This window comes from Drosophila biarmipes, chromosome 3L, assembly GCF_025231255.1.
Source record: "Drosophila biarmipes strain raj3 chromosome 3L, RU_DBia_V1.1, whole genome shotgun sequence".
In the NCBI taxonomy this organism is placed as follows: Eukaryota; Metazoa; Arthropoda; class Insecta; order Diptera; family Drosophilidae; genus Drosophila; species Drosophila biarmipes.
In genome coordinates, this window is record NC_066613.1 from 5,648,839 (window position 1) to 5,661,694 (window position 12,856).

Below are 12,856 nucleotides of genomic sequence, written 5' to 3' on the forward strand. Positions count from 1 at the left end.
TCTTGGATTGGTAGTACTACTTCATACATTTATTACCGCACTAGTAACTGGAGGCTACGTACTCGTCAGTTGATAAGTTTATTAATTTTTGTAATTATACGCACGCTTTGCTTGCAAGCGCAGTGAATTTGCAAATATGTATGCTAATCAGAAGAAGCTTTGTTCAAACTAAGGATCAACCGAACAATTCAGCTAAATTTGGTAAATTTCCCTAACAATAATCTGGTTAGTCAAGGAATAATGGCATCTTAACCTTATCAAAGCTCAGAAAACGCCTTCCTTAGCTGCAAGGAAATTGCAAAATTAAGAATGATGCACTTTGTATTTGCAAACAAACCGCACGTATAAGCGTCGCCTTTGGTTTTCGGTGAAATTGAACCCAGGTCACTCCAGATTAGAGCCACAGACGCACTTGCTGATCCCAGCTGGTGGAGGCTAGGCACATGCCATTGGGGCACAGGCTGATGCAAGTGATGCGGTTCTCGTGACCAGACAGTGTGCCTGCGGAATGCGAAGTGAAAAGAAGCGTCAACAAATCGATGTAAGTCAAGTGCCAGTCTGAGCATTAGGCTACCCACTCCCAGCCCATTCCACACCGCGGAATCCGCCAAGTTCCCCAGTAGCTAATGCCCACTGCCCAATGCCCACTAGCCAATACCCAATACCAAATACCCACCCGTGTGCCGCTGCTTCATCGTGTCCCACGAGTGCACGTTGCCCTCAATGCCGCCGCACATGAGGTAGCGCCCGCTGGTCGATAGAGCTAATGAGGACACAAAATCAGATTAAAACCTGTCAAAAGTCAAGGCGACCGAGCCCGCCGACCAAGACGTGGAACCCACCGCACGAAGTGAAGCCCGTGTTCTTCTGGGGCGGCTCATACAGCCCGATTTGCTGGTCCGCCCGCAGGTCGTACATGCGCGCCGTCTGGTCCTCCGAGCAGGAGGCGAACCCAAGGCCATTGGGGTGGTACTGAAATGGAATGAATGAGAATAAGGACCTTTTTATGTAAAACTATGTTAAATAAAAATTTAAATAAACGGTGCTTGTTTGTTTTATTTACATCGGGGATGATTGGGGATTATTGGCGTTTTGAAATCATTTTTGTAGGTGTCCAAAAATATGCAACAATATATTCATAAGTCATAAAGAAATCAATGGCATTCAAAAATGACTTCAAAATCTTAGAGATTTGTGTGACTTTACCTAATTATTATAATTTGGTCACATAAAAACTTTAATTTGTTAACTTATTTGTTGATACAAATTAAATTTTATAATGGAAAAAATAAAATTATTACTCTTATAATAAAAAAATACTTGCATACCTACAATTAATTTTTGGATTTTACATCCAATAACTTAATGTCGACCATATCTATTTATATTTTCGCATAACGATTTAGCAATTATAAGTACCCTTAACTAAGATGGGGGGCCTTAGGAAATAAGAAACTAATTTGCTTACGCAGACGGAGGACACGTCCATGTCATGGCCGAAAAACATCTGCTTGTGGCCTTCTTCGCGTACATCCCACAACTTGGCAGTTTTGTCCACAGAGCCAGTGATATAAGTCTTCATATCGGGCGAAAGCGATAAGCCAGCTATATCTCCAGCATGGCCATTGAAATCCATCGTCTTGACGCCCTTCTCCAGATCCCAATGGCAGCTGTTCCCCAGGATAATATTCCCATTCGCTGTTTAACATTTCAGTGGCATCACTTGTAATAACTCACATTTTCATGTCGCCCGAGCCGGTGATCAGATGGCCGTCGTCCAGGAAACGGCAGGAGCTGAGAAATCCCTCGTAGCCCATCAGCTCCTTGACCATTTTGGCCACGCCGGAGGCGTCTCGGTTGTTCACGTCGTAAACGGTGCACTGGTTGTCCATTCCTCCGCAGGCCACGAAGTTGCCTGACGGCGAGAAGGCCACTGTCATCACCCAAGCGGATCTCAGCGGGATGATCTGCACCTTATTGGCGGTCCAGGTGTCCCAGATGATCAGCTTGCCATCCAGAGATCCCGTGACGCAGTGACGCGAGTCCCCGGCAAAATGCACAGAGTTCACCTTGTTGATGTGGCCCTTCAGGATCTTCTTCGATGATAATCGAATCTTGGGAACATCTCCCATATCGCCGCATTTGTCCGCCAAGGTGCAGTCAGCTTTTGATTTTTGATCATCCTAACAAGTAAACGTGTAGCTTATTTGATTAACGCAAAGCTATTATTATATCTTTATTAGGTTTATATTTGTTTTATATCCCCCCTTGGTTGACAGGAGAGTTAGTATATGTTTATTTATATTAAATTAATTAAGATGACGCAAAGTGAGAAAGTACTATTTAATTTATTAATAATCTGTTATGTAATTTTACAAATAACCTCATTTTTGTGCGTTCGAGCTGAGAATGGAAATGCGACCAATTCCCTTAACCCGGCTTTATTGTTAAAGCAACATTTTGCAGAAAATTCCCTTAAACAAATGTTTTATATAGTTGAATAACGTTGAATATTCGTACACTAATTTGTCAATATTTTTCGTTTCATGCTCTTATAATCCGTATTTGATACAATTGGGTTTTTAATATTTTTATTTTTTAGATTTAGGTAATTATTAGACATGTATTGTATTTTATGTTCATATACTGTTTTGCATTTTTTCTTCTATTGTTTTATTCGTTTGGTAAAACGCTTAGTATATTAGTGTTTGTGTCAAGGAACCATTCACCTTAAACTTCTGTATCATGCCATTGATTTCGTCGTAGAGCTTTTGTGTTTCGGGATCAATTTTCGGCATGATTGAGCATAAACTAAAGGAAGACGGGACCAATATTTGCAAGGAGAATATTTATAGTTTTAAACAGCACCGCGTCGCACAATAAACTGAGTGTTAAACAATTTGTTTCGCCTGCTTGTTATGATGCCTTCTTTTTCCTTAGAGGTAATGCAATTAGCTAATTGGATTAGCCGTTAAATACATGTATATACAATGGACATTTTTGGGCGCCAAAAATCAAAATAACGCGGTAAACGGCCTGCCAACCTAGCAGACAAACGCCTCTTTACAACACTGTACTGTTAGGGTGACCAGGTCGGCGACTACAAAATGTCCCACAATTTGGCAGAATCCAGTCTGGTCCCTCTGATCGCCCAGCTGTTCGGTCACCTCATTTTTGTTTTTCCTGCTTTTATTTATAACAATTGCCCAAATAAACACACCGCCAGCATGGATCCGAAGTAGGGAACACCATGGAGACGCTGGCATGTGCCAACCAGCTGCAGGAGCACCAGCAGCCACAGCAGCAGCTCGTGAATCTCAGCATAGACGCGAATCTGGGCGAGAATGTGGTCAGCATTCCGAAGGAGCTGATCCTCATCTCGCTGGTCTCGCAAGAGCAGTCGCTGTACAACCCGAAGCACCCCAACTACCGCAGCACCAAGACCAAGGACGAGAAATGGCTGGAGATCGGCAGCAACGTGGGTTGGTCAGGTGAGTTGCTCCCAGTGGTTCCCCCTCCAAAGATTACCCCCTATCCTCTTTCGCAGATGTGCAGTGCAAGTCGAAGTGGAAGGCCATGAGGGACCAGTACTGCCGAGAACTCAAACGCGCCAAGGCGTGCGCCAAAGCGGTCAAGTGGAAGTACTTCAAGGAGCTGGACTTCCTGCGTCCATATGCGCTGGCAAGGAAGTAAGTTGGGCAGCACAGTTGGAGCTTAATGGCTCGACAGCTAGGGTTTTTTATAGAATCTATCGTAGACAGTGAAGTTGAGTTCTAAAAGCAATATCACCGGCCTGCGTTAAAGTGTGACTGACTTAGTGAGCTTTTTACATAATACATGTTTATAAATAGGTTAAGATCCTCTGATACTGCTATCCAAAAAGTGTAACTATATTCCTTGTTCTAGAAACCATTCTATATAGAATATGGTATGTATATTCCATAATAACGTTAGGGATACAGAATGCTATATGTCGGTCATTCCGCTTTATGGATACTCGTAGCTATCTGTAACTAACCTATCTAAACCTTAGTTACAGAGGAAGGTCTGGACAAAATACCAATGGCATCGTCTCTGCGACAGCTCCCATTTCGCTGCCGATGAGTACATCGTTTAGCAGTAACAGCAGCAGCCAGAACCTCAACCTTTCCGGCAGCATTAAGATTGAAGATGCCAGTGCCTCCACACTGCTGGATAACTGCAGCTTCAGCTCGTCCAGTTCTGCTGACAAAAAGCCCGCAGCCAATTTCTTGGCCAGCCATATTGGAGCCGTGTTGCAGCAGCAGCAGCCACAAATGCAGACGCAGCCAGAAAGCAGCTGGAACTATCTGACCGATGCGGCAGGCGGTGCTACTCCTTCAATCATAGTGCAGTGCGGATCTGCGAACACAACCACTGTGGTAGACACTCTCTACAACGAAATTGTGGACTGTGTGAATGCCGCAAATCAGTCAAGCTCCGCAGCAACAGTAACCTCGACTGTGACCGCCACTTCAGCAGCGCACAATCAATCGACTAACGCCGAGGAAGAGGACGACGATCCCATACACACCTTTCTTAACATGGAGAGCTACTTCGAAAAAGAACTGATTACGCTGATCCAGCAGGAGGACATGATCTATAATTACGGCAACGAGAACTATCGCAATGCCAAGCTCAAGATGGAGGTTTGGGAGGAAATCGCCAGAAAACTGAAAAAGTCAGGTAGGTGTAAAGCAAATTGGAATGATCCACATTCTTTAGCTCCATAAACTATTTCAGTAAAACAGTGTCGGCTGAAGTGGAAGGCTCTAAGGGACCAATATGCACGAGAACACAAGCGACTAAGGACACTGATGCACATAGACGCCACTTCGCGCTGGAAGCACTATGACTCGCTTAGTTTTCTGCAAAAGTACATACAACAAAAGACACTGTAAGTGTAGTCTTGTGATTGAAAAAAATTCTTGAGAACCACATTATTCATAGCAGGACTTTTATATTTATTAACAACCTTTCAGGGATAATGATGCGCAACTCAGTATGCTGCTACCCAAAAATGACCCAGTGAGAGAACTGGAGGAGCATATGGTCCACTCCCACTCGCCGCCCAACCAGCAAAGCACCTTGGAGTCATCCTCGTCGAGTTCCCAGCTGAACATGCCCGCCCTTCCTCATTTGACGGGACCACACAAGGCCGAGCAACAACAGCAACAGCAAGAGGAGCAGCAGCAGCAGCAGCAACAACAGGCCAGTGAGCTGTGTGTGGCTAGCTACGACGACATGGATATCGATAACTACATCAATGGGGATGCACATCATGATGATGAAGAGGAAGATGACGAGGACGATGAGATGGAAACCACAACGGCGGGGGAACCAACTCCTCAGCAGCAAGAGCAGCATGTAATGACTTATGATCACGACGAAGGACCCGTTTACATGGCTGTTCAAAGTGTTACAAGTTCTATGACCAAGCAGGAGACGCTCAGCGAAGGCGCCACCAGCCTGGAGCAGCAGCAACTACAATCAACTGGAGAGTACCAAAAGTTGGAGATACAGACTCCCACCACTCCTCGTTACCAGAATGCTGCCACGACTCCCAGCTCTACTTCCACATCTCGCTACAATTCGCAACACTCGGCGCCCATCACGCCCAACAAACCCAACCACATGGAGTTCCCCCCCAGCAATGGCCACAATTCTAGTGAGGATGATGAAATTGGCGCGTTTTTCAGGGCAGTGGCCATGAAGATACGTAATGCTCAGCTGGAGCCAGTGGCTTTTACAGAACTGCAAATTGAAATTCTGCGTGTCATTAACGAGGCACTGAGGAACCACTAGCACCGCTAGTAGCCTCCAGCTACCTAAATAAGAAGAGGAAGCTTGGGCGGACCAACGGTTTCAAGGCGATTCATTTTAGATTTTAAGTGTTATTTCGAAAGTGTTTTTCTAATTTCTAGACAAGCTGATACTTTTGTAAAATTCTTTTAAATTTGTAAACTTTTAAAATTTTTGAAGCAGCTCTAGGGCCCAACTCAAAATGTTACATGTACATAGACCAAAATCCAACAGAACCGGAATGAAATAGTGTTTATTAGCTTAGTAAGATTTCCGACCTGCAGGATCCGGAACTAAAATGCAAACTATTATTTACATATTTGTAACCAAATCAATTGTAAACAATTCGTACAATGTCAAAGCAAAAAAAAATATATTTTTAAAGCAACTATGAAGAAGGATGAGGAGGTGGAGCAAAGTAGCGAAGAAGAGGATAATTAAATCTGTTATTGGGAAACTTAGGGAAAATAATGTTTTGTAAGAATGCTCAATGTATATATTTTCCTTATAAAGTAAAGATAACTTCCTACAATAATTTGATTAGTTAACAACCAAGAATGTATTCTTATATGGCCCTATTTATTACGATGTCAAAATTATAGCATTTATTTGCTTTGATCTGTATTTTTTTGTAGGCCGTTTTTCGCAAAAATACACCTAAAATGTATTCCGGCAATTCAAGCCCATACAGGGTATAGAAATCAATGTATCTGGTAGTTAGAACTGGTAGTTGATGTAGCTTGCTTTTGGGTAGCCCCCGTTCCCAGGGTCCATTCTGTACCTCGTTCACCCACACACAACCCCATTCCACTCTCAGCGACCATTCCCGCAGCTCAATACAAACATTTAGACAAACGACAAAGCGTAGGAGCAGCTGCCTTCAAGTGGAGCACTTGCCGAGGCAACCCAACCCCCAGATCCACGCCGTACATAGCAGTACGTACTCCCCATGTGCACGTACTATATAAATTTACACACATAGCTCTGCTCGTGCCGCCGAAAATGGTCTCCCCTTGGCATTGGGCAGAAACTGGTTCGAGAGTCGCATCCAATGGGTGGACGGTTCGAGAGAGACAACCGTAGTGCTGCCCGTACATAAGGCGGAAAACGGGGGCGGTCCCAATGGGAAGCACTGGGTGTGGCCATCCCCGATGTCAGATGGCACCAGCTGCTACCTGCTGCTCCGTCGCTGCTGCTGCCGCCCGGAAAATTTATGTAAAAGTGAAAATTTTTTAATAAACATTTCATTTTCAGGCGGAAGTTGCGTTGGCCTGGGCTAATCAGACCTAGCGCACTTCGGCATCTGGAAATGGGAAATATTTGCCATGGGCTCCACGCCTGATTGATTCCTTTACCATGTGGCCATTGCCAATGCCCATTGGTTCGGTGGCTCTGGGCTTTGTCTCGGTTTAGTCTGTTTGCGCTTGCAATTTAATTTCCATTCTTTGCTAAATGGTTGAGTGCGCGAGTTTTAATTAAAATTATGTGGGTTTGGGTTGGCCGTGGGTGGGACAGGTGGACTGATTGGAAGGGCCTGGTCTGTTTAATCGGAAACATTTAAGTTTCTTCGTCATTTGTGTTAAATATTCACAAAAGTGAAACGTAAGCCTATTTATTATAAAAATTTAAAAGAAGTCTATTACAAGTGCAAATTTAAGAAGTCTTATAATATAAATGAGATTTATAGCGGGTTCATCCGTTCAACTTAATTGCAGACAGATCGACTCTGTTGTCCGATATACTGATTTGCAAAATATAGCACCGTTTGCAAGGGTTTAAATAGGTTCAATAATAATTGTATAAAGTCCTTAACTTAAAAAATTTCTCCCCGTTCACAAAGTAATAACTTGGAGAAACTTACTTGGTGCAACCTAAATATATAGCTCAAACCCCAGTGCGAGTGAAAAATTCGAACTAACTAAATACATTTTTTCAGTTTAACGGCTTTTCGGGTTAAAAAAGACGCAATTCAAAAATCGTATTCATCACTAATATATAAATATTATTTTTTCAGCATGTTTGGCTACTAAAAAATTTGACAAAACGAATATATAGCTTGTTTGTAATAGAGAGTAGATACCAGTTGTGCAACATTGAACACCATCTGATATGTTGTATTATGTTTTCAACCCGTGATATAGAACTGGCATCTAATTCGGAATTGGTAAGACTTATCTCCTTTAACATCCTTACAACTCTGTCTCATCCATCTATATTATTCTGCGGACACCTTCACCATTTTTCAGAACTTAAATTCCGTTTCAGTCCCAGAACTAAATCCGTAACAATATTTATCTCCACTCACCTTATCGCATTATGGGACCTTTCCCGGCAATTTCCAGGCCACGGAAACTATTTTCGCGGCTCATTTAACGGGTTCGTTCTATCCGAGGAGAGAAATCATAAAAAGCACATAAAAATACACATTTTTATTGCCTGCGGGCAGCTTGTGAGTATCACACTTCAGCAGGACACAGTTCAGACACGGTTAAACCAATTTGCAACTCATTCCAGAGAGCGCCCATCCCTGGCATCATGTATATCAAATTTGCCACGATTACGGAGACGCCTCACCGCGCTCACGCCCGAGGGCTGGACCCGAAAAAAATGGGATAGCAGAGGAATACGTTCGAAACTCATTTCCTGCCCGAGAAGAATTATGAAAAAATTCAAAAAGCTGGAGCCGCCTGCAGCTTTGGGTCAGGAAGACGTCCAGATAGAAAGACAAAATGCTGACAAACTGCTGAGCGAATGTGGCTGTGAGTGTGGATGGCCCAACTCCGCTCGCAGCGAACTGTTATCATAAATAAAGTCAAGCCAAATGTCAGCGACAGGCCTCATATCATAAAGCAAATGCAAGTGGCGCAGTGAATCGGAATCGAGGCATCGGCATTCAGTATGGCCGAAAGCATTCACGATTTATTGTCCGATACGCGGTGCACTTTTCCCTCCGGCAGCCGGACTGCAGAACTGCCCAACTCCTTTCGCTGTCTCTCTGTTAAACTGAATTGTTTCCGGGAACTGAGCCAGCAACAATGGCAGCAGCAAAGCGCTGAAAAGCTTGTAAAACATTTGTAGCAACTGCGACTCGAGAGTTCGGACCCGGAGTCCCCAGTTCCCAGTTCCCAGTTCCCAGTTCCCAGCCCCGAGTCCCCAGTCCCCAGTCCCGAGTTGGCCAATGGACGTGCCACCGGCAGCTACTGTTGACCACGTTCACCGCCGAAATGTTTTATTCATAAAGCTTAGCGACAAGATCGTCGCCCGGTCGATGTTGCTGCCGTCCACTGATGTTGCTGCTGTGTCGGGATGTTGCCGCTGCCGCTGCTGCTGTGTGAAGCTGGGTCCGGGGCCAAACCTATGCTAATTCCACATGCAACTTATCAGCCGACGCGCATCTTGTCAAGGAGCTTTTGTGTGCGGCTGTTAGAAACGGCCTCGAAGCCAGCTCCATCCCCAGCCCAGAGGCATCTCCATCTCCGTCTCCTCAACCACATCCATCTGCGAGTTCGGAAAGCCGCCGAGGGGTGCTAATCGCCAAATTTACAACTTGATGCAAAAGTTTGCCCCGCAAATGGGCCAGAAAACAAAACGACCGCACTGCCAAAAGGGGGTGGGGCGGTGGGCTTGGTGGGTTGTTTTCGGGTTCGCCAGCCAAACTATAAAAATAAAGTGAAGGGGTGTGGAGTGGGATGCCGGCCGGGAAGTGTCCACACTTTCACTCGCCCGAAAAGCAGGCATCGGAAAAAGTAGCATTTGAAAAATGTACTTTTTTCACACTCTCCTGGGCCGGAGGATAAAGGATGCAGAAGATGGTGGGAAGAACTGGTGGCACACTGGGTCCAAGCAGAAAATCGTTAAACACTATTTAATTTAATAATTTGAATAAAATGTTTTCACAATCCATAGTATTTGGAAAGCTATGCGTGATCCTCTGATTCGCTAGATTACTACAATACCTTTAATTAGTTTATCTAAAAACCATTGTTTTTTAATTTTTTATTATTATTCATTATTTCTTATATTTCAGGGCTTGTTGTTTCGTCAAATCCGTTTAAATTTCTCTTGAATATTTTTAAACATTCTCATCAGTTTTAGTTAACAAAAATAATTGTACATGTGCACTTTATTTTATTTATGTAAGTGTTCGATTAAAATTGGTATTTTACATTTTTTTTTTGTAAGTCATTCATATCAGCACTGTTTTCCAGCTTGGTCCCACTGTTACACCCCCCTGTGCTTTTTGGGGTACGGTTCGTTCCACGTCCAAGCCACACAGTGTTAGTTACAAGACACATAACACTTTGTTATGCGCGCTTGACAAAGTTGGGCAGCGAGACCAACAGCGGTAAAAGTGCTTAGTGCCTTAGTTTACAGCGTCGCATCCTTTTTTCTCTCCGGGAAAGCAGATAAAGGCACATTCGTGGGGTGGAAGTCTGCGGATGTCCTAGCGAATTGGGTGCTAATATGGTCAAAGCATCGCATGGAACACAGCTCCTAGTGCCCAACTGGGGATGGAGAAACTTGTGATTTTTTCGTTGTATTTTATTTTTAAATTTTGAAGATTTGCACATGTTGATAACGCGCCGGAGAATGGAACAAATAAATCTCAGACAAAGGAAACGGATAACGGATATTTGCGGAATTTGCAGACACGTGTGTGGAGGGCGGAAGGCATTTGGGAACCGTTTAGCGGGGTGACTTTTCCCGCTTATGCCGCAGGATATCCCGAGACCATATGGTGGGGGAAACTCGGGGAGGGGTGCAAGGGCTCCGAAACCAGGCTGCGAAAGTGCCAAAATGCCAGGCGCGACAAGCTCCAACACCTGAAAGCCGGACCTCGAACAATCGTCGTCGCATCCCTGGACCCAAGATCATGATCCATGATCCACTCGTTGCAGACGCGCAAAAACCATCATCGGCTCTGGCAAAATGTCAACTTTATTAAAAGAAATTATAAATTGGTATGCCAGTCCCGAGTCTCGAGGTTCGAGTCCCGAGTCCCAGTCACCACTTCACAGACACCGCGCGCAAAATTCCAGGCTCACACATCATTAAACGAGCAAAAAACCGAGAGATCCGTCCAGCCAGTTCTCTAGTGAAACGGTCGGGAGTTTCGGGCCCAAGTGCCGCCGCCTTTGTCCAGCCCATTACAATTACTGACAAAAAGCATCAAGGTAGCAATAAAAACCAACGTCCCGGAGTGGGGCGGCATGAAAAGTTCTGAGCTCGGGCTAAACAGGGATCAGGATTTGAACTGGGTGGGTGAACTACTTCCTTCTTTGAACATCTCAATAAAGAAACTATGTAGCAAAGAGCTCTCACCTATTCTAACTTCAGAATATGATATTATATTAAAAAAGTTTATAAGCATAAAGATATACTATTGGAACTATTTTAGTTCTAACGAGTTTTAGACGAACGAAAAATGAGGAACTAAGATTAGTTGTTTCCCCTTTGTAGGTTGTTTCAACACAATCATTCCCCAAACCTTTATAGAACCCAGTTCCCGCTCAGTACTCCTCGTCCCAACCTCTGGGCCAAAAGCAGTCCAGGAATCTTTGTAAACGGGAAAAAACACTCGCGCACAGGAACGAAAAGCTCATGTCAGGCCATTTAGAATTATGATAGAGTTTTGATGTTGTCATAAAAAAATTTAATTGAAATACCAAAAATGGCAATGGAAACCGAGCAGAGGAGATGGACCCGAGCTGCAGGAGGAGCCCAGGCACCGGGGCAGCCGCGCAGCAGATGAAGATGTCAATGCATTGAAGTCCGGCCTTTAATGTGTGTATTTTTGGAAGGCATTAAGTATTTATTGCAGACAAGGCCCGCATGTATCACTCCCCCCGCTCCTTGCGGCCGAGAAAGATGTCAAAATGAGGCCACTTAGGCGAGACATTTCCTCCGCTCCTTCGGCACAACAAAATCAACTCGCGAGGCGCAAAAACGAGCTGGGACACCGCTGGAAAGTGAAGCGATCGGCGGCATGATGAGCAGGGATGGTAGGAAGGTAAAAAACAAGTAGCGGACCGCTTGCTGGGTGCTGCCGAGTGGAGCTCCTTCAACTCTTTAAGGTGTTGCCAAGACAAACAAGTGGAGGGCAGCCGGGAAGGCCCGAAACTACCGGCTGAGCCTGGCCACAGCCACATTTCAATTACCTTTGTGGACAGCCATTAAAATGAAAATGCCACACATTGCAGGCGGGCACAAGCCAGAGGCCCAGGAGCAGGAGCAGCAGCAGCAGCGCCCAGCGGGGCACCACACACGCCACATGTGAGAGGTACCTTTGCGGCACAGGCCGGCCAGTAATCATAATCTTAAGGTAATAACAGGCACATTACATGTCACATTAATAAACGCCGCCGCATTGAAATTAATACCATAATTCATATCGTTACAATTTAGCATGCGCCCCACCCCATCTCCAACTACCGCCCACATCTTGGCAAGACTCTGCTTTCTATGCCTACTCCTTACAGCCTCCTTACATCCTTATTAATTTTATGTGCCTTTTTGCCGGGGTGGCACTTTCTCCTTGCGTGAATGTGCGAAAAAATTGCAAGTAATCAGAGTCCGCTTTGCGGGGGTCCTCAAACATTTACATGAAAGCCTTCTAAGCTTGATAAATGAGTGGGCCGAATGTAAGGAAGCCTGCTGGGTCACCGCCTAGAGAACTAGTAAGAATTACAATGGGGTCATACGCGGCGTATGCGCAATGTTTAGAAATTGTTATAATAGAAGACTTAAAAAGGTGTAATAGTTATATCCTTAAAGTCTGATATAAAAAGACATAAAAAGCAAGATAATGTGTATATATAATTATATACCAAATTCTAAGAATAGGTAATAAAATAGGATTCTGGTATTCTTGAATATCAAATATACTGGAAATTTGTTTTAAAATGCTTACACTTGATTGATTGCTTTATAGTGCAGCACTAAGTGTTTTGCAAGGTTTAAACTCTATCTTTTAAAGTGTTAAGGAGTGACTAATGCTCAAAAAAAGCAGACAGGTAGAGGCTGAACGAATGAAAAG

The 12,856-nt window shown here is 44.3% G+C and overlaps 2 protein-coding genes and 1 long non-coding RNA gene across 4 annotated transcripts; 2 read left to right on the top strand and 1 right to left on the bottom strand.

Moving 5' to 3' along the window:
- Window positions 1-7: 7 nt before the first annotated feature.
- On the bottom strand, window positions 8-2,877 carry LOC108030854 (guanine nucleotide-binding protein subunit beta-2). 2 transcript variants are annotated; one of them, XR_001768533.2, is made up of 7 exons: window positions 2,730-2,877; window positions 1,738-2,183; window positions 1,469-1,670; window positions 843-972; window positions 677-763; window positions 338-501; window positions 8-284 (listed from the first exon to the last, which is right to left on the bottom strand). XR_001768533.2 is itself a non-coding variant. In XM_017103996.2 (6 exons), the coding sequence occupies exons 1-6, from the start codon at window positions 2,796-2,798 to the stop codon at window positions 395-397; spliced, it is 1,041 nt and encodes a 346-aa protein (XP_016959485.1). In that variant the 5' UTR covers window positions 2,799-2,877; the 3' UTR covers window positions 8-394. The 2 variants fall into 2 exon arrangements, 1 of the variants encoding a protein (XP_016959485.1); XM_017103996.2 differs by having other exon boundaries at window positions 8-501.
- A 263-nt stretch (window positions 2,878-3,140) lies between these two features.
- LOC108030908 (epidermal growth factor receptor substrate 15 homolog) lies at window positions 3,141-6,209 on the top strand. Its single transcript, XM_017104092.3, has 5 exons — window positions 3,141-3,491; window positions 3,548-3,689; window positions 4,034-4,704; window positions 4,762-4,915; window positions 5,001-6,209. The coding sequence occupies exons 1-5, from the start codon at window positions 3,251-3,253 to the stop codon at window positions 5,821-5,823; spliced, it is 2,031 nt and encodes a 676-aa protein (XP_016959581.2). The 5' UTR covers window positions 3,141-3,250; the 3' UTR covers window positions 5,824-6,209.
- A 1,099-nt stretch (window positions 6,210-7,308) lies between these two features.
- LOC108030782 (uncharacterized) lies at window positions 7,309-8,518 on the top strand. The gene is made up of 4 exons (XR_001768529.3): window positions 7,309-7,422; window positions 7,835-7,984; window positions 8,067-8,269; window positions 8,335-8,518. It is a non-coding gene; the product is annotated as an uncharacterized LOC108030782 (long non-coding RNA).
- The last annotated feature ends 4,338 nt before the right edge of the window (window positions 8,519-12,856 follow it).